Below are 23,033 nucleotides of genomic sequence, written 5' to 3'. Positions count from 1 at the left end.
TTGAGGCAGTTAGAGAACACGATGACCACGTCAGTTTGCCTTATCGACACGTTCAAACACTATTGACATTATACCTTATGCTAGCTCCCCCAAAACTTCTAACTACTGTAGACCAGGCTGGTTATATCGACATGTGTTGAGACGAAGATGACGACCAATCCATGCTAGCACCACCTCCATAACTCACAGAAGAACGACTCATGATCTGCTGGACAGCGTAGACTACTTCTGTAGCTGACGGACGGTCATCTGGGTTAAGAGACAGACAAGCCTTTGCCAGCTCCAGCACCGCCGTGGGACAGTTCTCCGTAAAGTCCGGGATGAGTTCTCCTGCAGCGACCATGCGAAGAATCGCCGTCTCCTCCACCTTCCCTCCTTGAGGCGGGTTCTTCGCGTTCCAGTATGGGTAATCTTCAGTGTCAATCTCTGAAATGACAATACCCAAGGAGAAAATATCGGCACGTTCGTCGTAGTCTTTACCCAGTAGAACCTCCGGAGCAATCCAGAAAGACGTTCCGATACCTGCCGTCATGTGCGTCTCCATGGCGTGGCGTTCACGAGACACACCGAAGTCACTCAGTTTGGCCTCCATCTCAGTGTTCAGCAGTACGTTCTTGGACTTGAGGTCGCGGTGGATCAGCTTTGGATCCAACGAGTGCAGATACGTCAAAGCCTCTGCAATATGCTGAGTAATGCGAAACTTGTGTGCTTCCCACGTCAGCGGAGTATTACGGAGCTGGAAGCTGCGTAGAACCTCACGTAAGTCCCCACGCTCCATGTACTCCGTCACAGCGCTCAGATTGCGTAGTGTATCCCACGCCACACCGATAAACTCGACAATTCGAGGGTGCTCCAGTGTCGAAATGAGGCAAACTTCCTTCATAAAAGCCTCCACGTGCTTCATATCTTGGCATAAATCCGTTCTAATGCGCTTGATAGCCACACGACGACGGTTGTACACACCACTGTACACGAGTCCGAAGCCTCCTTTGTTGATACAATTGGCCACTTTGACGTCCTTGAACGGAATACGATGCGCGATGATAAGTGGATCGTTGATGATGTTGGTGTTAGCCGTGAAGTGCGAATCAAACGACAACGTGTGGTCAAATACCGACTCATCGCGCTCTTTGCGGCAGTTGTGTGCACGACGTTGTCGGATGAACACAAAGATCAAGACACAGACCACCACACAGGCCGCTACGATCACGTAGATGAGATAGCTGTTGCTACTGGACGAAGAATCCGACGACGTCGAGGCTGTCGTGCTGTCCAGTACACAGAAATCAATGCCATGTGCAGCCTTCCACGTGCCGTTGTCACATGTGTACGCGTCATTGGGTGGATCCATGTTAAAATTCGTGAGTCCCGCAATGTTCTCGTACAATTCACTCGAGATGGTCCAGTTCTGGATAGCATTGTTCTCCAGATACAAGCTCTTGAGCTGGTTGAGATAGAACATGCGGTACGGGATCTGTGTCAACGCGTTGTTGCTCACGTTGATAGACTTGAGTGGGCATGGGTTGGCTGTGCACATTTGCGACGAGATACGAGAGTACGTGCCGAACAGCTTGTTGTGTGATAGATCCAGGTACTCAAGACTAGCGAAGCCCTGTAAAAATGTCGCTGTCACCTGACTAATATTCGTGTAGCGGAGAGTCCTAAATAAAAGCAAAAGCATAAGTTCACGTTCGTATCCATCGAAGCAGATACTTCAACCTACAGATTTTGGATCGCAAGAGGAATGTAGTCCGTCGAGGCGTCCAGAGCAGAGTACAAGTCCACATTCTCCATCGTACTAAGCCAGAAAAAACACGTGAGTACATCATTTCTGGTCGTACAAGAGCAACAATTGGTCACTCACATTTTCTCCAATGCTGACGTAGTGCCCACCTCAAGAAGGGACGGATTGGACGTATCGTAATTGTCCCATCCAGTAGCTTCCGCCGTGACATTAAGCGTAACCGCGTCCTCTCCAACTCCGACGATTTTGATGGACGTCAGGTCGTCAGGAGCGACGATAGTTACGAGTGATGTGAGACCCAGTGTGGCGCCGAACGCGAGTGTGAGAGGCTGGTCGGTCAATTCCGACCGCGACTGGATGTAAAATTCCCATTCAGTTGAATTGTCGTAGCCCTCGAGACATGTACAGCTCACTCCGACGTTCGTGTAGACATCTGGGCAGCCGCCATTGGGCGTGAGCGCGCTAGACTTGGTCTGGATGGACGGTTTGCCATCACACACAATGGGCAGAGCCTTCCAGTTTGCAGTTAGGCTACTACCGATAGTGCTGCCCCACACGCTCTTTATATCGTTCGGAAAGAGCCGCGTCTCGCCGTCTTCCATGTAGTTTTCGAGCCAAGCTTTCACCTGGTCATCGATCTCTTCGCCCGCGGAGCTTGCAGCGCGCACAGCGACAAGCACCAATGCCAGCGTCGCCAGCACCCGCAGCATTTATCCGCCAATTACTTGTTGCGATAGTGCTAATGACTCGAAGAGAATTGTATCTGAGTCGGCCAGCTGTACCGGACTTCAGGCGTCGACACTTCAGCCACCAAGTAGCGCGAGCGTTCGTGTGGCAGCGAGCCGAACTGTGAGTGATGGCGTTGGAAGCAGAGAGTGTATCATAAGGTCGTCGATGGCTCTTTTTGTCTTCCCGTTTTCGGATGGCAACTTTATTTTCAAGCAATCAAGAAGGGAGGACCCGTTTGCCAAATATTGAGATAAGTTGTGGACAGTTACTAAAGCTAGATGTCGCCCCTCTTATTGCTCATTAGGTAAGGCCACAGTGGTCAGTAAAAAGTTAGCAGAGACTGCACTCATGGTCGCCGTTTCCGAATATGTGCGGATCGTGTCAAAGATTAGCTAGCGCTGAAAGAGTGCCCTGCGCCTAAAGCCCAGCTGCAAAACAGAACTGAGGTTCACTGGAGGTGAACCTCAGTGACGGTCAACAGGTCCTTACCGTCGCTAGTCGCGCTTCATCGCTTGTCATGTTGCACAATACTTGCTCATTTTGCAGGTTACGGTGACTAAAAGAAATACTACATGTGGACCCTCGTTGCAGCATTGGCTCAGCTACTGTAGTTTTCGACTGAAACCACTAGCAAGCTTTTCGTTCATGAAGTGATGACAATACATGTAAGGATACTAACGGATGCGCCCGAATAAAAGCCCCCTACCAAATAGTGTCCTGTGGAGTGCTACATGCCTGCACTATTAAATACAAGCCCCTCCTGAATAGAGTCCTTATAAAAACTACCAAATCTGCTATTACAAACTTGCTGACCATCCATTCTACAGAGAGAAACTTTTCCGTCATTTCCAATAATGCCTCATCAAAGGCAGTCAGTTAGCATTGGGCTTAAGCAAGAGGTGATCAAGTGGATTAAAGATGTCGTTTCAAGGACCTACTGTACATGGAAATTAACGCTTGGAAAGAGTCAGACCGAGTCGAATACACTCGCTTTGGTAACCCACGTATGCCAAGTGTTGACACCGTTTGCGATTGGGGCCTCCGCGCGTGGCGAGACACGGATGAGGCAACAATCTTGCGGAGCGTTGAAATAGCAGGCTTCTCGAGAGACCCCTCGTCGTGGTTTATATCCAAGCACGATGTGTAAGGGAGACGCTGCTACCACCAAATTTAGGAAATGATTTCAGTGTAAGTTCTGTCACTTTCAGTCAACTTTCGGTTGCACATATAGAGCCGGTTTCCGGGGATTGGGTTGAAGAGACGATAAAAAACCTTACCGTTTGAAATCCTCAGATTTTGGAAAATTGTGCGCCGCACGATTCGATTGGCATTCGTCAATACCCCCCCCCTTGGAGCCAGAAGAGAGATTGAAGGTTCCCAGCACGGTTAGCGGCGCACACAGCAGGAATGGTACGATGACACACAACACCTCACTCTATTACACTCACTCACTGACTCTGCTATGATTTTAACAGGGCGACAGTTCAAATTCTCCACCGTATCCAGGCTACGGGCGTGTGGACCGCACGCTGCGTGATAGTGCAGAGCTGGATCGCATCCGGATTCGTGACAAAAAGCGAAAGGAATGGGATGATACGCTAGCAGCTTTGAAGAAACTGCCCCCGTATCCAATTCACGACCGTGGCAGCAATGATCGCGCGGCGTATCATACTGAAACACTCATGCGAATAAAGCTTCAAAAGCAAGCGGCACGTCTCGTGGCCGAGGGGAAGACGATGGTGATGCGCAGTACCGCTGCTACGCTGCTAGCTGAAGATCCCACGAAAGCCAGCGACGACAGTGCGCCAAGGTCCCGCAAGAAGTCTAGCTCAAGGAACTACAACGCTGCGCTTCACGAGGCGCTGGAGGCTATTGATCAAGTCGATAGCGAACCGTCTGTGTCTTGCAGTGACTCCGATTACGAAGACGACAAGACCAAAGGGGAGAGTGGCGAAAGTGATGCAGCGGAAGGGGGATCTGAAGGATTATTGGCCGAGAACGATGGAGATCGCGGCGATGGTGCCGCCAGTGGTACCACCCAAGTCGAAAGTGAAGGCGATGGTGGAGACGTTTTGGACGCAAATGATGATTCAAGTGATGATTCAAGTGATACCGAAGACAAACCGAGTTCATCACCGAATGTACACCAAACGTTCCTAAGAAGAAACAAGACGCTGGTGATTCATTCTTCCAACCAGGTACCAAGATGTTTAATACCTGGGAGGAGTTCCACGCTGCTTTTGACGCCCACCAAGTCCAGTCTTTCCAGCAATTTTCCAAGCGGACAAGCACGTCTGTCAAGGTACGGAACAAGCAGATACTTCGGGCTGCGAAGAAGACCATGGCGGCCGGAAAGAGGAAGCGGAAAGATGTTCGTTTGGTTCCCAAGCAGTGGGAAACTTACTCGGAGACGCTCGTGTGCACCCATGGTCAGCCGTATGAGCCACGCGGCAAAGGATCCAGAAAACACAATTCGGTTCGTGATACGAAGTGCACGGCGAGAGTGAACGCGCGGGTGACTTCCAGCATTAGTGGTACGTGGTACGTGAGGGTAACCACGTCGGAGAATCACAACCACAACTTGAACAAGCGCATTTGGGAGAACTACGCAGAGAACAGGATTGTCAAGGACCCGCGGTTGACGAATGATGTCGAAGTACTTCGCAAGGCAGGAGATAATGCTCAGGGAATCCTGAAGTACTTACGGGAGCGCACAGGAACATACAATCACTTGTTTGGTATGTTTTCGGTTAATGATATTTTTCTGTTTTTCTTTGGTGTTATAACATAGGCAAGAGAACTACTCTCCGTGACGTTCATAATATGGTGCAGCGGCATAGGATGAAGGAGCAGGCGGGCTTAACGATGCTCAGAGGGCGTTTGCAGTCCTGGACGAGTTTTGTAGGCAAAACGGCGGAAACTCTGCTGACGTTTTGGTCGACTGTGAGACAGACGTTGCTCGTGTCGCCACGTTCCAGACTGCAAAGATGAAAAGACCAGGAAAATGCGCGTGCTCTAGCTGCAAAATATCGCCAAGGAAAGAAGACAAGGACTGTTAAGCTCGATGAGGTGGCTGCGCTTCTGGATGGGCCATTCAGCGCATTTCAGGCTAAAGATATGGTGGAGGCCCTTGAAATTCCAAGTGTTGAACTGCACGGACCAGTTTCGGTCAGACCCTTTAATGTGGGCCAGGAAGTCCCAGTTGTGACGAAGATTCCTCAGTTAACCAAGGTCATTGAAGGCATTGAAGCTATCAAGGCAGTAGAGGATATCAACCTACTCGCGTACTGGCCAGATTACGGAAGTGCTACATTGGACCAGCTGGATGCTATGGCCAGTATAATCGAAGCTCGCAATCACTTCAAGTTGGTGGCTCGTACGATGAAGTGGATCGACGATGTGGAATGGCAAGTTGAAGACATTCGCTATCCATTCGTGGACACCAGTCACATAACGAAGGTAATTTTCGAACAGTACCACAACCGAAGGTACACCGAATACTAACAGAACTAACTGTATTATGTTACTTTTGCAGAAGCATCACAAACAATGCGTTTATGCTCTTAATCTGGCTGTGAATCGAGTACCGGGGGAGCTCGTAGCTAGACGTCAAATTTTGGACATGCGTGAAAATCTTTGGCTGCACACAACGTCGATTCTCGTTTCCCTGCTTATGTTGCGCGACGAATATCGCAATGTTGGAGTTGTGAGCCCAAGTTACCATGGATTCGCGCTACCTGAGCAAAAGAAACGTGTGGCAAAAGGATTGGGTGCTTGTAATCCCCAAAACCAACGTGTAATTGGTGCTATGAATCTCAATCTACACTGGGTAGCGTTTCTCGTGGACAAGAAGAAAAGAATCTGTTTCATGTTCGACCCACTTCAATCCGATGCAAACTACACTACCATCGAGACGAGTGTGCGTGCAGTGGTTGAGAAGATTTTGGGTCTTGAAGACATGCTGCACTATGAGCGCATTACCTGGTGTACGCAACAAGATTCCAGCTCCTGTGGCGTGTGGAGCATTGCCATACTGGAAATGATTTTAAGTGGCGCTATTTGGAGCGATTGTGTCTACAATCTTGTGCCGTATTTGCGCATGCGTCTGCTGTACAAAGCAATTGCTTCCATTGAGAGAGAGTCCGTTGTCATTGACGTGTAAGTTCATTCCTTCCTGTTGAACATTTTTGTGATATACATCTGTATACCAAAAATATACACAACTCTACTTTTGTTTGGTTCTACATTTGGTCCCACGCGTACATGCATCGAAAAAACGCTAAGTCGCACAACTTCTATATATAGACTTGAACCACAAAGATTGGGCCTTTGTGGTGTATATTTCTCACACCAAACCGAAGATAAACATTAATTACCGTCTTTGATGGGTAACCTTTTCCCATATGTTTGCACCAGATTATAAGCAGTACAGCACTACCTAAGAAAGCCAATTAATGTCCATCTAAATTCGGTGGTAGCAACATCGTCCGATGTGTAAGGCGCAAAATTTCGTGAAAAGTGGTCGAAGGAACCGCATATGAACGAAGTCGTCGATCTGTTAAATCTTTCAGAGTTAGATGATGCGTTAGACGATATTAACCTGGTACACGAATCATTTCAGCAAGGAATAAAGTCCTTACCCGTTTAAAGTCCTCTCTGTCACTTTCGGGCGGCACTATTAAATATAGTCCGGAGTCTAATAGGGCGCGTCCGTTACATGTTAATACAAACATTTTACCTTGTGAACTGGACGCCGTTAACCCTTTGGCGGCAAGTGAAAGCTGTCGTTTTATTTTACAACGTGAAGCAGGTATTCTCTTTCAAAAAAAATAACTGTTTTGTTTTGATATCTCGGAGATTTTCTTCACATTGCTAAAAATAAGATTGCCAAATGTGGTACACCTTTTTTCTATGAAATGATAATTTCCTATTGTTGATAAATAGCTAGCCTCCCGTGATGATCAGTTTTTGAGCTGCGGCACCGTCGCGCGGTTGAAGCGGGTGTCTACATCTCTGTACGACGGTCGCGGGTAGAGCTCGGAGTGGTTACCGCAACCTTAACTGTGAGACATGTAAGGTTGCTTTTGTAACTTATGGTTGCTTTAGACGAATTTAAAAATCCGCTGAAAATTACAGTTTCTATACTTTCAGAAACTCGTAAGTTCGTTTCGTTTGTATAAGTACGCAATTACAGTAAAAGTCATTTTAAGTACGCTTCATTCATAGCCTCTCATTTCGAAAGCGCACGCAGAGTGGCGCAGCGGGAGAAGGACGGAGGAAGTTCACGACGGCTTCAGGGACTCTCCAGTCACCCACGAGAAACGCGACATCAGGCGTCATGTCCGGTACGCATTTTAATAACAGAAGAAAGAAGCTATACTACGCTATGTAGTAAAATGGATCTGTTTGTATGTCGAAGGGCGACGTTTGCGTAGCAAGTCAACTAACAGCTCACGACCACACTACGCTCAACTTACACTGAGCATAGAGAAGGACCATTCCAGCGATGAGGATTACAAACCTGATGATGAAGATATCGATGTCGACATTCAGAGCACAGAACGGGGTAAGCTGTGCAAGTTGACCCTAAATTATAGCTACTTGTCATAACTATTTGTATATATATGCGACATACTAACAGGTGTGAAGTGTGGAGAGAATACTGGACATAAGGATGAAGATGTATCTGGAGAGGAGAACAAACTGGTAGACGTGAACAAAAAGGAGGAAGAGGAAAATACCGGTGCGTTCATTGGATCTATTCTGTGACGGTAACAACAGCGAAAAATGCTAACGCCCCTGACAAATTGGACACGGAGCAGAAGAAGCAAGGATTTGTCAACGATGTCGTCGTCACTATTGATCCAAAGATCTGGAAATTCAGCGGGTGAGTCCACACCGACGTCACGGTTGCTTTATAGGGTTGCTGTAACCCGTAAGGTTGCTGAATGGTCGCTGTATCAAATATGAATGCTGCAGGGTTGCTTTAATATGGTACACTAACGCTGTCTTTATTTTTTATGCAGTGAATACGTGGATGCCTTGACGACATTCTACGATGTTAAGGTCAAGTGTAGATCTTGGATTAAAGACAGGAAATGGCTCGAACAAGACTGGAGACGCGTCGGGTCTGGATTGGAGCTTTTCGCTGTTGAAACGAAGACTGCAGGTCTATCAGATGCCGCTGCCCGGAGTCGGCACCAAGTTCTAGCCAATGAGGCTATTATAAAGCTTACATCAAGTAGATTGCGGACTCAATTTGTGACAAGGTCCAGTTCAGGTTTTGTTGGCTTCGAAAACATTGTGGGAAATCTCTGTCGAGGCTGGTTGAACGACAGTGCACTTGATTTTGTCTGGAAGCTATTGTCAAATCAAACGGACAGTCACTATTGCTGTCGACCCTAGTGGTGGATTTTGGTTGTACCAAAATACCCAAGACATCTATTCAAGATAAAGGTTCATTGTCCATCCAGTGAATTTAAATGCAAGTCACTGGGGTCTGATTATGGTCCGAATCGACCATGACGATGCAGACAACAGAACACGTGTACGACCAATGATGTATGAGCCTCTTATCGACGAAGAATATCGTGGTGAAGTTGTTGAGGTATGGCAAGGAACTACGATGAATGACGAGCGGAAAGAAGGCCTTGTCGACTTTGTGGGGCGGTCGCATGCCTACTCTGCATTGGGATATAAACTAACGATAGAACCGGAATTGTGGTTTGAAACACCACAACAGCCTGACCACGTAAGCTGCGGAGCACTAGTTGTTGCCCAAGCGTATAGCTACCTAACGGGGAGTATGCAGCTTCAGCAGAACCAAGTATCCAAAGAAGACGTCAGTATAATGCGCCTAAAAATGCTGTGGATGATGATATGTCATTCGCACGAACGCTCGTCATCCGAGTACAAACTTAATAGGGCGAACCATGTCCAGCAGCAGTTACAGGATCAACTCGGATAAAGTAGGCCAAGCGGATAACACTTCAACACGATTTTGGCACGTCTTGATATCTTCTTATCATTATTCAGCTTGCTCATTACAAGCTCCAGCAGCACTCTTGATACCTACTTATCATTACTCAGCTTGTTCACCAGGAGCTCCAGCAACATTCCAAACGATAGCGTCTCCATGCGAGATAGGGTCACGTTTTCATCTTTAACAGTCTCAGATAATTCGTACCCGTGCTCCTCCCTCTCTTCGATAAGGGCTTGGATCTCTAGTTGAGCCTTCATGATCATCTCCAGACCCGTGCTGATTTGCTCCAACTTCTCCTTCAATGCCGCAAGCTCCTCAAGACGTGCGCTTACCAACTGCCGCGCCAGTGCTGCCTCCTTCATAGAAATTCTGCGCTAGATGTCAGAAAGAAATGGAGCTCATGCGAACTTAGCTCATATATCTAAATTTAGACAATTGAACGGATAGTTGTCATTTTGTGGTCCTCAGGTAACTGACGACATGTAATTAATAATAAATTTCGTTTTGCTAAGGTTGCTTCTGGTTTGGTCAGGCTACTGGAAGTGTTGCTTTAGTGACAAGGTTGCTATATATTTCGTCGTCAGATTGTAAATGGGGAAACTTATGGTTGCGGTAACGCCATTCGGTAGAGCTTGAGCTTTGAAGCAACGCAACTTGCCTGTGGTCCCACTTCACCATGAAGTTCACGAGTAAAAACGAGTGGCGCATTGGCAGCTTTTAAAGCCGGAACAGACTCCCACTTTCGCCACCACACAGCCGCTGACAGCTCTGTGGCCCGCACAAACGACTGACATCATGTCATGATTTATGTGAAGCTACCGCCATTACGCTAGTGGATACCGAGCGTTTGTGCATACTGAGCCTTGCCAGTAAGCATCTAGCTGCTAGATTCTAGCATTTTATTATTAATAGTACCTTGGAAGAACTCCATTATATTCTTCGTGCTCTCGTGCCCAGGGATGCCGAAAAATACATTGATTGCCCGTACAATACAATAACGACCCTGAAATTATTTTTTTTCGGACCTTAAGGCTGACCATAAATAATTTACCTAATCTTGTGGATGAATACCTGTATTTACTGTTAACTTAGGAAATCGCAGATAGATGGCTATCAAGAGCCCACCTTCTTCCGTCTAACGTACACTCACTTTGCTATCTGCATCATGGCCACCCAAGCCTTTTCCAACACTCGAATCTCTGGTTTCTACTTTCAGCCGTCACGGATGCATTCGATGAAACTATTGAGGGTCTCTATCGGTGCCGGTGTGGTACCGTTCGTCGACAAGCACCCCGAATTGGGTACACCAACCTCATCCAGCACGTACGTAGCCAACACCCTGACTACGTGGACGTGATGCGCGAGGCGAACACTGGTCGCGGCACCCACGTGCAAGGGACCTACACGGGTGGCTAGACTGGATAATATCCAGCAACCTACCGCTCCGTTTCTGTGAGAACGCTGGGGCGAGATGGTAAGATACTGTGTCTCTTCTGCTATATCGTTTTCACGACTAATTAATTGTGTGTAGCTACACTAGCCTATCTCCTGTTTCTGTCGAGACATTGCGCGGGGCCATGGAAGGGGTAACGCTGGCAGTAGAGTCGTCATCGACGGGTGGTCGCACGACTCCGAGCACTTCCTAGCAGTTTTTGCCTGCTACGAAGTGGACGGAGTCGCAAAATACCCACTACTGTCCATGGCCCCTCTGATCAACGAGCCGGACGATGACCATGGTGCTCGCACGCACGAAGTATTCCTAGCTACAATGCTAGAGCGAGACTACGGTAAGCAAGTGAGCAACTGTCTCTTGATTGCTGGAGATAATTGCAAGGTGAACAAGCGATTGGCAACCAGCATGGGTGTTCCGCTGATCGGATGTGCAAGCCACCGCCTGGATTTAGCAGTGCAGGCGTACTTGAGCACCTACGAGGACGATTTGGCGCAGATACAAGCTCTCATGCGTAAAATGAAGACGCTGAACCTCTCCGCAGCGCTACGGTATTTTTTTTTATTTTTTTTATTTTTTTGCCCTTTAATTATTTTTTATGTTATGCACATTAGTTTTAAAACGCCTCTCCGACCAATTTTTCGCCAATACACACGATGGGGCTCGGCATACCGAATGGTGGAGCGCTACTTTCGACTGGCTGAGTTCCTTCCTGAGGATGACGACGAGATCGCAGATCTCCTGCCGACTCCAAGGACATTGAAGCGCTTGAAGACACTAATGGTGGAGCTTGCACGCGTTGAAAACGTGAGCAAGGCCCTCCAAAAGGACGGTATCACGATGTTGGATGTCCGTGTCTGGTTCGACGGTCTAGTCGAAGTCGAGCCAAGCTTCAGTCACTACCTGGGTACGTTTAATTTTGTCATTGTGTTGTCTCACAATTAACAAACACTAACTATTTATATACATCTATACATATATATATATTTAGACGCTCGAGCTGATATTGCTCACTCGCCGGACTTTGAGGCTGGATGCGTCAAGGTGCTCAATGGGGGAACTGCAGAGCTAAATCGCGCGGAAAAGGACATCCTACAGCCGTTCGAGCGAGGTAGCAGCGCTGATACCTCGCGCATGACAGACAACTCCGAAAATGAGTCGTTTGTCATGCAGCTCGAGCGCAAGCGAAAGCGCTCTCAGCAAGTTCAGGCGTATCACCTGCTAACCTCTGTACCTCCAGCCTCGAATATGGTGGAGAGGTTTTTTCAGCCTTGCTCGGATGACGTTCGGCCACGAGCGACATCGTTTGCACCCGTACACATTAGAGATGTTTCTCTTTCTACGTGTAAACACGACGTACTGGGACGTCCGCACTGTTGATTGCATGCTAAAACGACAGAGCTCGAGAGTAGAATCAGATCGCACTGTCAATAGTGCGATCTGATTCTGTCAACAGTGTGATCTGATTCTACTCTCGAGCTCTGTCGTTTTAGCATGCAATTTTAATAGGGCCATATTTCATTTTCAATTTTTTTCAATGCAAATAATTGATGTTACCTCCATTCGTACTGCAGTACCATAACTTATTTTCTTGTTCCCTCGTTGATTAAGTAAAATGCCGTATTCGGCATCCCTGCTCGTGCCTCTAAATCAGCACCTAAGGGCAATTGCAAGACGACCAGCTCCTGGGGAAATTTGCCCTAATGCAATGGCGCTGGGTCGGTCTTGTGATGCAGGCAGCAGCTTCCCCCTCCAAAGGGGGGGGGCAGGCTGCTTAGTGAAAACGACGGACTCGTCTGGCTGGAGTCGACGGAGTGGTGGGTTTGTTCCAGTATAGGAAGACGACGGTACCAACTCGGATACCACAAAGCCAAAAAAAAATGCCCGCCTTATCGTCATAGTCCTGGCTGATTGCACTTCAGGTATGATCCAAAGGAGGTATCCACATGCCAGCGGTCATGCGTCTTTCAACGCCGTAGTCACCGCGCAAAATGTCAAAATCACTTAGCTTTGCTTCCATCTCGTGATACAGCAGACGATTTTTGGATTTTCGGTCACGGTGAATCACTTTAGGACTCAAACGAGTGCAGGTCAGAGCTCCCGATTAATGCATAAGTACATTACTTGATGTAATGCATAATGTATGAGAGCTCGAGCGCGGTTGAAAATGCATGGTGTATGGGAAGAAAATTTATGCCTTCACACTTGAATACTAGTTTTTGTAAAAAAAAAAAGGCATGTGATTTCCATAAATGCCATTGTGAATGGACGGGTTTCTCATATTCAAATGCATAATGCATGGGAGCCTCGAAATTTGAGCTGCGATTAATGCTAGCCCTGGCCAATGCCTCGACCATATCGATTGTTGGCTTATGATCGTTCTATGTCTGTCCTCCCGGTAGTTTAGAGCTCCATCTAGCTGAAAAATCTTCCAGCGCATACCAAGGCACCCCGATCCGTGGGCCATTAGCGTAATTTCCCGGATAAAAAGCCGGGTCAAGGAGCTCTCTGTCTCTCGGTTCGCTAAAACCTTCTTGACATCCACTTGCCGACCGCAATACGTGCCAATGAAGATAAACCTCTACTAGTGGGTCGACCAAGCTTCATCTAGTCATAGGTGAGCCTATTCGTGACGATAACCGGGTCAGTTGGTAGCCGTTCACGCCGTCTCAAAATCCAATTTTGAAAAAAAAAAGTGAAATGGTTTCTGACGACCAATGTATTCTGGCAGTGATCCATTTCCAAGCCAATACGCACGAAAGTAAAATCGTAACTAGGTCGTCAGCAGACAGCACGAAGACGAGTGGATTCGTGCTGCTAGGACAAACGAGCTGGATACGCCGCTTAGTTACAATAACTTAAATAATCTGGAATTGCTTCACGGTCCTACATGTGCGACGTAAAATATTGCAGTGTGTGTTGCTGCGAGATGCATTCAGTAGATTTGCTGGCTGGATCTGCCTTGAAATTTTCCAAGACGTCAATTAGCTCGAACGTGGGTGCATTCTGGATATGTCGTTATAATTTGCAGGGCATGTGCATTGATATTAGCCAAACTGGTTCGTAAATTGCACTATACATACGATGAGCTGGCTTAGCAATTTTTCACGTTTAACGGTGTGATCGGAAACTCATTGAGCACGTTGTAGGACATATTGAGTAGAAGTAGTCATACTTCGAGTTTCACACAGTCTTCTAAATTTAGTACTATTCTTAAGTCGACGATGCACTGATATTCTAGCAAGTTGTTAATCCTTTCTTTGGTCGCAAAACCTAGCTTTATCGTCTTTTAGGAATAACCAAAAAGCCAACAATTGTGTGAACCTAAAGAGGAAGTTACAATTAAGAAGCAAAGAAAACGACCCATAAAATTGCCGGCGTGAAGCGCGAAATATGGACTTAACCCTTTCGCGAGGAGCACATATATTTTCTATGCTATACAGGTCAAGTCAATTAGAGCTAAAAGGGCGCAAAATTCGCCCTTTAAGGTATTGGTAAAGACGGGGATGGTGTGCAAATCAAGCTTGATGCAGCTTGATGTGGTGTATTTTGCCCTAAAAGTGCGAATTTTGCGCCCTTTAAGGTAGCATTATGATTGGCTAATAAGTGAACACTCAGACAGCTCGAGGTCGATTCTATTATGATTGGTCAAAATAATTCGGTACAGCGTACCACCGCTGAAATATAACGGCGAAACTTACGAAGATATTCGCGCTACTGACCATTTTCTGGATGATGACTTGTCGAAGGATGATGCCCACGCTGCTGCAGCTTCCGAAGTTCGCGCCATTATGTAGTATTGTGGTGTTGACCGGCGAGATCATGCCGCTTGTTTCCCGCGATAACATGTAAGCCGCTATACGTTTGTGAATGCTTTTGGAGATGCTGTTTCAAGCGTCACCTTTAGTTTTGAAGCTATAGGTACTCAAGGTTCCGATTTGAGCGTGTAGAATACTAGGTTGCATATGTGTCCATTCCAGTATGGCCGGCGATGGTGTAACTACAACGCAGTGTAGTGGTGCATAAATCTTATGCTTTGTATTTGAATGTGGCATTTCGTATACTAGAATTGCCGCGCAAACTTGGCGCCCAAATTATGGAGCTACCCCAAATATTTATTGTTTCTTTGTTTGAATGTATATAAAAAACAAGTCGTGATGGAATATATGTATTAATGTACCCTTATACTCTCCACGAATAGGCGACGCGTATCAGCCGTCCATCGGTCCCCGCCCTCATTTGTAAATCAAGCAGAAAATGTCGGAAGTGCCGCGTGGCCAGAAGCGCAGGCATGAAGGCACGGATATGGCAAGGAAGCGGCGACGCGTGCGTACCGGTAGCGAGGAGGCACCTGATGAGACAGCGAGCAGCCTCGGGGGCGTTGCTGTGCTCAACAGCGAGTGGCGAGCGTTGGCAAAGGCCGGGTGTACGTCCAAGCAGCCTTCTACCAAGTCTTTGGACACACGCTACAAAAACATTCGGCCTGGAAGGCGACACGACGGCGAAGAGGGGACTGACTACCTACTTGGAGAAATGGCCGTCCTAAGGTACATTGCGAAGACGCGCCTCCTCGAAGTCGGTGCTGAAGAAGGTATTGAAGGCGGAGGCCGAGCTGAGGGGTGCCGAAGACGCCGTGGACTAATTGTGTTTTGTTTTGCTTTTGATATAGGCACCAGCGCTGCCAACGACGATGAAAGAGGCGAGTGCGGCGATCTTGGAGCAGGTGCAGCTCCCGGTGAGGCGGCAGCGGTCGGCCGTGCCGCCGATATGGGTGCTGGTGTTCCGGGAGCAGGCGCCGGTGCCGCGCGTGGAGCGAGAGGAGGGCGTGGAGCTCGGGGAGGGCGTGGAGCCCGCGGCGGTCGTGGAACCCGAGGAGGGGGTGGAACTCGAGGATGGCGCGGAGCTAAAGGAGGGCGTGGAGGCCCTCGAGCCACGAACGCTGCCAGCACTGAAGGTGGCGGCAGTGCAGTTGGTGTTGTCGACTTAGCCGTCAGAGCCGGGCATGTAACGCTAGCAGTGCGAGAAGGACTTGGTGCACAAGGAGGGCATGGGGGCCGAGGAGCTCTTGAAGTTCCGCGAATCACTAGCGGCCCAATATCCGAAGGTGTGTTTATGAGTTTGGTATTGGTTTTGACCACAACGTAAGAATGTGTTTGTTGGTACTGCAGACGCACGGGGCCGTGATGTTGGTGGAACTACGGTGCAGACAGTCAGTACTGGTCGCGAGATCCAAGGCCAAATTGCTGTAGGCCTTGGATCACCACAACCAGGGCGCGCAGCACCAACTGAGACAGCAACTCCTACACGTACGCCTCCCGGCATGCTGCAGGATGTCTACGTGGACAAGCTAGTTGCATTTTCGCCCGAAAAAGATCGATGGATGAAAGCAAAGGTCTACAGACCAATAGGCACGGCGTACATTATTGGTCGTGTGTATCGCATAGTCAAGAAAGGGAAGAACGCTTCGCTGTTCCAGATTCGATGGCTAGACAGTCAGTTCCAGAGCGCTCTGGAGCATATCAGCGTTGGGATGGTGCAGGTTGGCATCAAAAACTACACTGTGCTTACACGAGTAAAGAACCCGGATTGGAGAATCCTCCTACGTCCCGATCCCACCGATGAGTTCGACTTTGAGGAAAATGATTCAGATTGCGAAGAAGAAGAAGTACTTGAAGCTTTCGATCCGACTGAGTTACTTCCAACCAGCCTCGCTGAAGTTGAAGCAATCAGAAGCATGCTTTGTTCCGTCTGGAGAAGTTCAGATGCCTTCGTATCTGTACAAGCACGGTGATGGATCGACACGAAGCTACTTGCGACCTGAGTTTAAACATTTGTTTGAGAATTCTGCCAGTTCCAGCTTCTTTGCCTACATACCGCTTTACTTTTGGCGTCAAGTGCTGCATGAAACTAACAAGTACGCCGTGGTGAACGGCATTGGGCTGGCGAACCAGTTCACACTTGACGAGCTCATGATTTTCCTGGGCATTCTATTCTTCATGGCAACGAACGATAAAGGCGAGTACGCAAATTACTGAAGTCTACAAGCGGAGGATCTAATTTTTGGTGGTGTTACAACTTCGCTTGATGGCATCATGACGCTGCATCGCTTCAAGCTACTGCGGCGATGTCTGAGCTTCAATGCGGTCCCTAACACACTAGATGAAGATGCTGCAGCTCGCATCCGACCTCTTCTAAACCTGCTAAAGATCACTGGTGGCCAGTATATTCGCGTTGGTCGAGATGTTGCGCTAGATGAAGCAAGTGTTGCGTGCCGTTCGCGTCAAGGTCGCCACATGATCGTGTATAATCCCATGAAGCCTACTGGGAAATATCATTTCCGGCTGTACATGGTGTGCTGCTCTACTACGTGGGTCGCGCTGAATTACAAACTTCACTGCAACCGAAGCGACATCTTGGACAGACTGAATGGTGTAGTTGACCAAGTTGAAGCGCAAAACCTGCGAGAGGAGCTGGAGGAAGTATCTAAAATCAGACAGCATGTGTTGGAGGTAACAAGACCGCTATTCGGAACAAATAGGGTTGTCAACATGGACAACTATTATACGTCCGTGCAGCTTCTCCAGGAGCTCCGACTGAAAGGCCTCTATGGTCGCGGCACTATCCGTGCCAACAGCAAACATTTCCCAGGTCACACTATTCTTCACAAAGACGACTGTACCCGAGGGGGCTATCGCCAAGCTGTCTCGCACGATCACAGCATGCTTGCAGCGTCATGGTGCGACGGTAACGTGGTCAACCTTGTGTCCAATTTGGGCTCAACGAACATTACAACTATCACCCGCATGGTTGGTAACGAGAAGCAGTCGTTTCCAGCTCCAGAGTGCGTCGCTCAGTATAATACCAATATGCAAGGTGTTGATCGCCTTGATCAAATACGCGGGCGATTCTCTACTGCAGATGGTCATTTGTACAAACGCTGGCACAAGAAGTTGGCGCTCGCGCTCATCGATGTGGCGCGCTCCAACGCGTATCTTACGCGACGTTTGGTACAGGCGGAGCCAGCAACGCGTGATCCCCATAGAAAGTTTGTGATGGAGCTAGTTGGTGAGCTTCTCAATGGACAATGGAAGAATGCACCCAGCGACGGTCGCATGCTGTACAGCGGAGAATTGGGTGACGGAGGAGAAGGAGACCAACTCGACACGCCCTCTTCCCAGCCCTCTCCTAGTGTAGTTGCTGTGCTCCCGACAACTGCATGTACTTACGTGGCTTCGAGGCAAATTCATGCCGAGAAGAGCAGAAAGCGGCGCCGCTGTATTGTTTGCCGATGGGAGGGACGATATCCTACCGAGGTAACCAACTATTGCCTCACGCATGGTGTCTGTTTGTGCCGAGTTGTGCACGACCGCCCCGCCAAGCCATGGATGTGTCCGTCGACGACTTCAACATGCTGGGATAAGTTCCACCAATTCTACTACCCTAACGCATTGTTTACAGATAAGGATAATGTGAGGCGACACTCCAAACTCGCCAAGTCGAAGGATGCGCACGAGCCCAGGTCTCAAGTAGCAAGGCGGTCTGCTACCGCTCGCCAAATTGCGTACGGGGCAGATCTCGGAGGTGCCCTCGCTCACGCACTTGACAACGAAGGCGATGGTGCTACACAGGGTCTTGCTGCTTTCGGGGCTAGCAATAATACTCCGCCAGGTCTGGTTGCGTTTGGCAGTGGCAATCTTTCGACTGGACTTGTTGCGCCTCGACCAGACGGCGACAGCCGTTTGGATGATAGGCCTGAAAGTGTGTTGGCTAGCAGACTTAGTGGTGCCCGTCGTGATGTTCGCGAAATTGGATGCACTAGTGAACGTGGTGGTGAAGCCCGCCGACGTGGCCGTGGTGCCGTTCTCACAGGCGGCGAAAACACACACGAACTTGATGGCGGCGGCGGAACTCCCAGACTTGCCATAGACGACGAGCGCGGACTTGGCCATGACGACGCGCGCAGACTTGGAGACGGGGGGCTCGACTTGGTGGTGCCGCTGGTGCAGCTGGTGTCGGCGGCGCACGTAGCCTTGGTGACCCTAGCGGAGTCGGTGGCAGGCTAAGTGCTTCTGCTTGCACAGACAGCGAAGATTGGCGCGGGCTTGGTGGTGCAGCACATACAGTTGGTAGCCGTGGCGCTCGCCGACTTGTCAGCGACGACGCGCGAAGACATGGAGGTGGTGATGATCACAGACTTGGTGATGGCACCCGCGGAGTTGGCGGTGCGAGTGGTACAGTCAGTGACGGCAACGCTCATGAGCCCGGCGGTGCTCACGGAATCGGTGGTGACTCGCATGACGTATGGGCTACTGCTACACTCGGACGTGATGATACTGCACCTAGCCGGGTTGCTGCTGCCGCACGCAGACTGGGTGGCGAAGCTGCATTTGCTCTTGGTGGCGGCACTCAAGAGCATCGAAAAGACTCTGATTAGAAGCAAGTATGAGATAGCAGAATGGATCAAAGTTTCTTACGGTATATGTAAATGGGATGAGGTGTAGCCTGCCAGCTACATTGTACTTCTAGTTGATGATCCAGTTTCCAGCTCTTGCAGTACGGCTCCGAGCACGATGATCGATGTCTAGGGCAGAAGAGCGACGTTGAAACTATCACCCGTGCCTCTGGCATTGCGCTTAGCTCTCGTGAAACAATCCGCTTAGCATCTTCTTCAAATAGAAAGATGTTAGCAAAGACAATAGTGGCTTCGCAAATGGGAGAATGCCGTGACATCGAAACATCTCTTACATCGACTTGCTTGAGCAGCACCTTACTGAGCCGTGGGTACTGCTTGCGTAGCTGCTGCATGCAACGTCGTCCAAGGGAGACGAGGTCCCTTCGCACCTCGATCCCGATGTACGTTCTGACTTTCGTTGTAAGTGCTACCTGTGCAAGCACGTTGCCAACACCAGCTCCAACGTCAAGGAAGACGTCAGCTCCGCCGAGCGGTCCGACGGCAGCAAGTAGAAGGGTGACACCGGACGGTAGCACCTCACCAGCATTGTCATATGTGCGCCCAGCGGGCTGGCGAACGTCGTGAGCGCTTATACTTCCAATGAAGATAAGCCTCTACTAGTGGGTCGACCAAGCTTCACCTAGTCATAGGTGAGCCTATTCGTGACGATAACCGGGTCAGTTGGTAGCCGTTCACGCCGTCTCAAAATCCAATTTTGAAAAAAAAAAGTGAAATGGTTTCTGACGACCAATGTATTCTGGCAGTGATCCATTTCCAAGCCAATACGCACGAAAGTAAAATCGTAACTAGGTCGTCAGCAGACAGCACGAAGACGAGTGGATTCGTGCTGCTAGGACAAACGAGCTGGATACGCCGCTTAGTTACAATAACTTGAATAATCTGGAATTGCTTCACGGTCCTACATGTGCGACGTAAAATATTGCAGTGTGTGTTGCTGCGAGATGCACTCAGTAGATTTGCTGGCTGGATCTGCCTTGAAATTTTCCAAGACGTCAATTAGCTCGAACGTGGGTGTATTCTGGATATGTCGTTATAATTTGCAGGGCATGTGCATTGATATTAGCCAAACTGGTTCGGAAATTGCACTATGCATACGCTGAGCTGGCTTAGCAATTTTCTTTTTCACGTTTAACGGTGTGATCGGAAACTCATTGAGCACGTTGTAGGACATATTGAGTAGAAGTAGTCATACTTCGAGTTTCACACAGTCTTCTAAATTTAGTACTATTCTTAAGTCGACGATGCACTGATATTCTAGCAAGTTGTTAATCCTTGAAAACGACCCACCAAATTGCCGGCGTGAAGCGCGAAATAAGGACTTAAATTTCTTGAGTATTTTACGGACGTAAAACGTTGAACTGACTGTATCTTAGTGATCGGGTTGATATTCATGCTCAATTTCGTGGGAATACAACGTTGCCATCATTATAGGGGGCTTCCGAATGCTTAGCCAATTTTGTGAATGAAAGGTTTAATTAAATGAGGTTAGTTGTGGAGTGGTAATAAGGCGAAGACAGCTTAACCCCTTGGTTACCAACGTCGTAACTTACGACGTAGTGAAAACCTTAAGTCGTAAGTTACGACTTAACTGTCAAGATAAACAGGAAATGGCTCAGATGCGACGATCACATACTTTAATCAAGTCTGTTTCTCTGCAAAAAAAATATAAGCTTGGAAAGGTAGTGGGCGACAGGGGAGAAAAAGGCTGTAGGTGGATTCACTGTCCCACTATCTGGGGACCGTACGTTTGGTGGACGGTGGATGTTCTCCACCAGTACAGAATTTGCGGGCTCAAGCAAAGATGCCGGTCAGAACAAGCAAGCGGTCAAAAGCTCAAGCAGAGGCGCTCTCAGGAATCGACGTGCGAGATGTGGATTTTGGTCATCTATGGCGTCAGCTCGTGCGTGTCGGATGGACGTCAAAGAGGCCAACGCGGCTGTCCAATTTGCACTCGTACTACCCACCGAACGCTGCAAAGGAGCTACACATCGAGGGCGTGAACATGTTTGTCGGTAAGTCTGATGTGGTTAGTCTATTGTGAGTGTGTCTAATACGTGCTCTGTGCTGTGTATGCGAAGGAGAACATGCGGTAGTAAAGTATGCGTTTGAACAGGGCATCATTGGCGCTGACGAGGGAGGTGCAGGCGACGACAGAGACGACGAGAGTGAAGAAGGTGAGCCAGAAGTTCCTGCAGAGTGTGAGAGGGTAACACCGTCTCAGATAGACACGAGTGTTGCTCTCTCAGCGAACACCGTTGAAGCATTGTTTGGATCCGATAGCGAGGACAGCGAGACACCTGCAGAACTTCCGCTATGCGCCACAAGTCCGCACATAGAGGATGAGAGCTCAAGGGCGTCACAGATAGACACAAGTATTGCGCTTGCAGCAAACACCATAGACGAGATATTTTGTGGAGCTATGAGCGGTGATGAACCTGATGTAGCGCTGTCACTATGCGCCGGTCAAAATGGTGCTGTTGTCGAGCCTGTGACACCAACAAACTCGAGACGAAACGATGAGCGAACAAACTCGAGAGAAGATCGTGGCTTGCTACAAGAGGACGTGAACATCATGAAGGACGAGGACAATGCAGACGAGTATGAGAGCATGGACTCGGAGTCGGATGGCTTTGGATCAGATGATGATAGTGATATTGTTCAAAGACAAATTGGTGACGACGTGTCATCTGACGAAGAAGAGGCGCCTCTTATGGATGCAGCATTTATTGATTGCTTGGGGGGTTCTCTATCTATCGAAGACATGAACCAGATTACACTTCGTTCGATGGCGTGGACTCCTGCATCCTCCGAGTATGAAACCGACAATAGCGCGTTCAAAGATATGAAGGATCAAGCGGCTAGGCCTGTGGAAGCACTTCGTGCTAAAAAGGATTCTCCATTGGAATTGCTATTCTATTTTATGCCGGTGAACCTGTGGACATTCATCACGAGCGAGACAAACAGATACAAAAGGTCACACCTCGAGGAAAAGGCGCGCCAAGAGCGTGCACGTCTCGTTCGTGAAGGACGCAGCGTACCAGGTCAAACGCTACGGGATGTTCGCCGCCGCATACGAGTCGAACCTGATTACGTACCGCGCGAGATTCTTTGTGTCATGGGTCTACTTGTAGCTCATATGCTCAGCCCTACCCGTCCGTTTTCAGATCACTGGGCTATGACCGATGATGGCGCGCTTTCGGCGGGACGGTTTGGCAATTTCATTTCTCGAAATCGCTGTACTTCTATCCTACGAGATCTACATTTCTGCAACAATGACACAGCTGACAAAAGAGACAAGTTGTGGAAACTGCGAGCTGTTGTTGACGTACTTCAAATGACATTCCTAGCTGCGTGGATAGTGGCTGCAATCATCTCTTTCGACGAAGGTGTACTTCCTCAAACGTCCAAGCGTAACAGTACCCGTATGTTTATGCCGGACAAGCCGCACCGTTATGGCACCAAGATGTTCATGACGTGCGACGCAGTGTCTGCTTACTGCCACAGGTGCGCATTTTTTTTATAAATGTTGCAAAGTCGTAAGTTATGACTTGATGGTCTGACATTTGCATTATGTTGTCACTTACGACTTTAGATTCGAGATATATGTAGGGAAGCGTCAAAACCATGAAAGTGCAAGTCAGGCGTTTGACCACAA

General features: G+C 48.6%; 3 protein-coding genes across 3 annotated transcripts; all 3 read right to left on the bottom strand.

Annotated features, from left to right (window-relative positions):
* Positions 1-43: 43 nt before the first annotated feature.
* Positions 44-2,454, bottom strand: PITG_00646 (protein kinase, putative; the record flags this gene model as incomplete). Its single annotated transcript, XM_002909177.1, has 3 exons — positions 44-1,661; positions 1,724-1,798; positions 1,865-2,454. 3 exons carry the CDS (start codon positions 2,452-2,454, stop codon positions 122-124), a joined length of 2,205 nt encoding a protein of 734 aa, XP_002909223.1.
* Positions 2,455-9,544: 7,090 nt separating this feature from the next.
* Positions 9,545-9,817, bottom strand: PITG_00645 (uncharacterized protein; the record flags this gene model as incomplete). Its single annotated transcript, XM_002909176.1, has 1 exon — positions 9,545-9,817. One exon carries the CDS (start codon positions 9,815-9,817, stop codon positions 9,545-9,547), a length of 273 nt encoding a protein of 90 aa, XP_002909222.1.
* Positions 9,818-19,365: 9,548 nt separating this feature from the next.
* Positions 19,366-19,904, bottom strand: PITG_00644 (histone methylation protein DOT1, putative; the record flags this gene model as incomplete). The annotated part of the gene is made up of 2 exons (XM_002909175.1): positions 19,366-19,838; positions 19,886-19,904. 2 exons carry the CDS (start codon positions 19,902-19,904, stop codon positions 19,366-19,368), a joined length of 492 nt encoding a protein of 163 aa, XP_002909221.1.
* Positions 19,905-23,033: the final 3,129 nt, after the last annotated feature.

Source organism: Phytophthora infestans, genomic scaffold, assembly GCF_000142945.1.
Source record: "Phytophthora infestans T30-4 supercont1.1 genomic scaffold, whole genome shotgun sequence".
In the NCBI taxonomy this organism is placed as follows: Eukaryota; Oomycota; class Peronosporomycetes; order Peronosporales; family Peronosporaceae; genus Phytophthora; species Phytophthora infestans.
The sequence above is the reverse complement of the archived record's forward strand: the minus strand, read 5'-3'. Positions and strand labels throughout refer to the sequence as shown.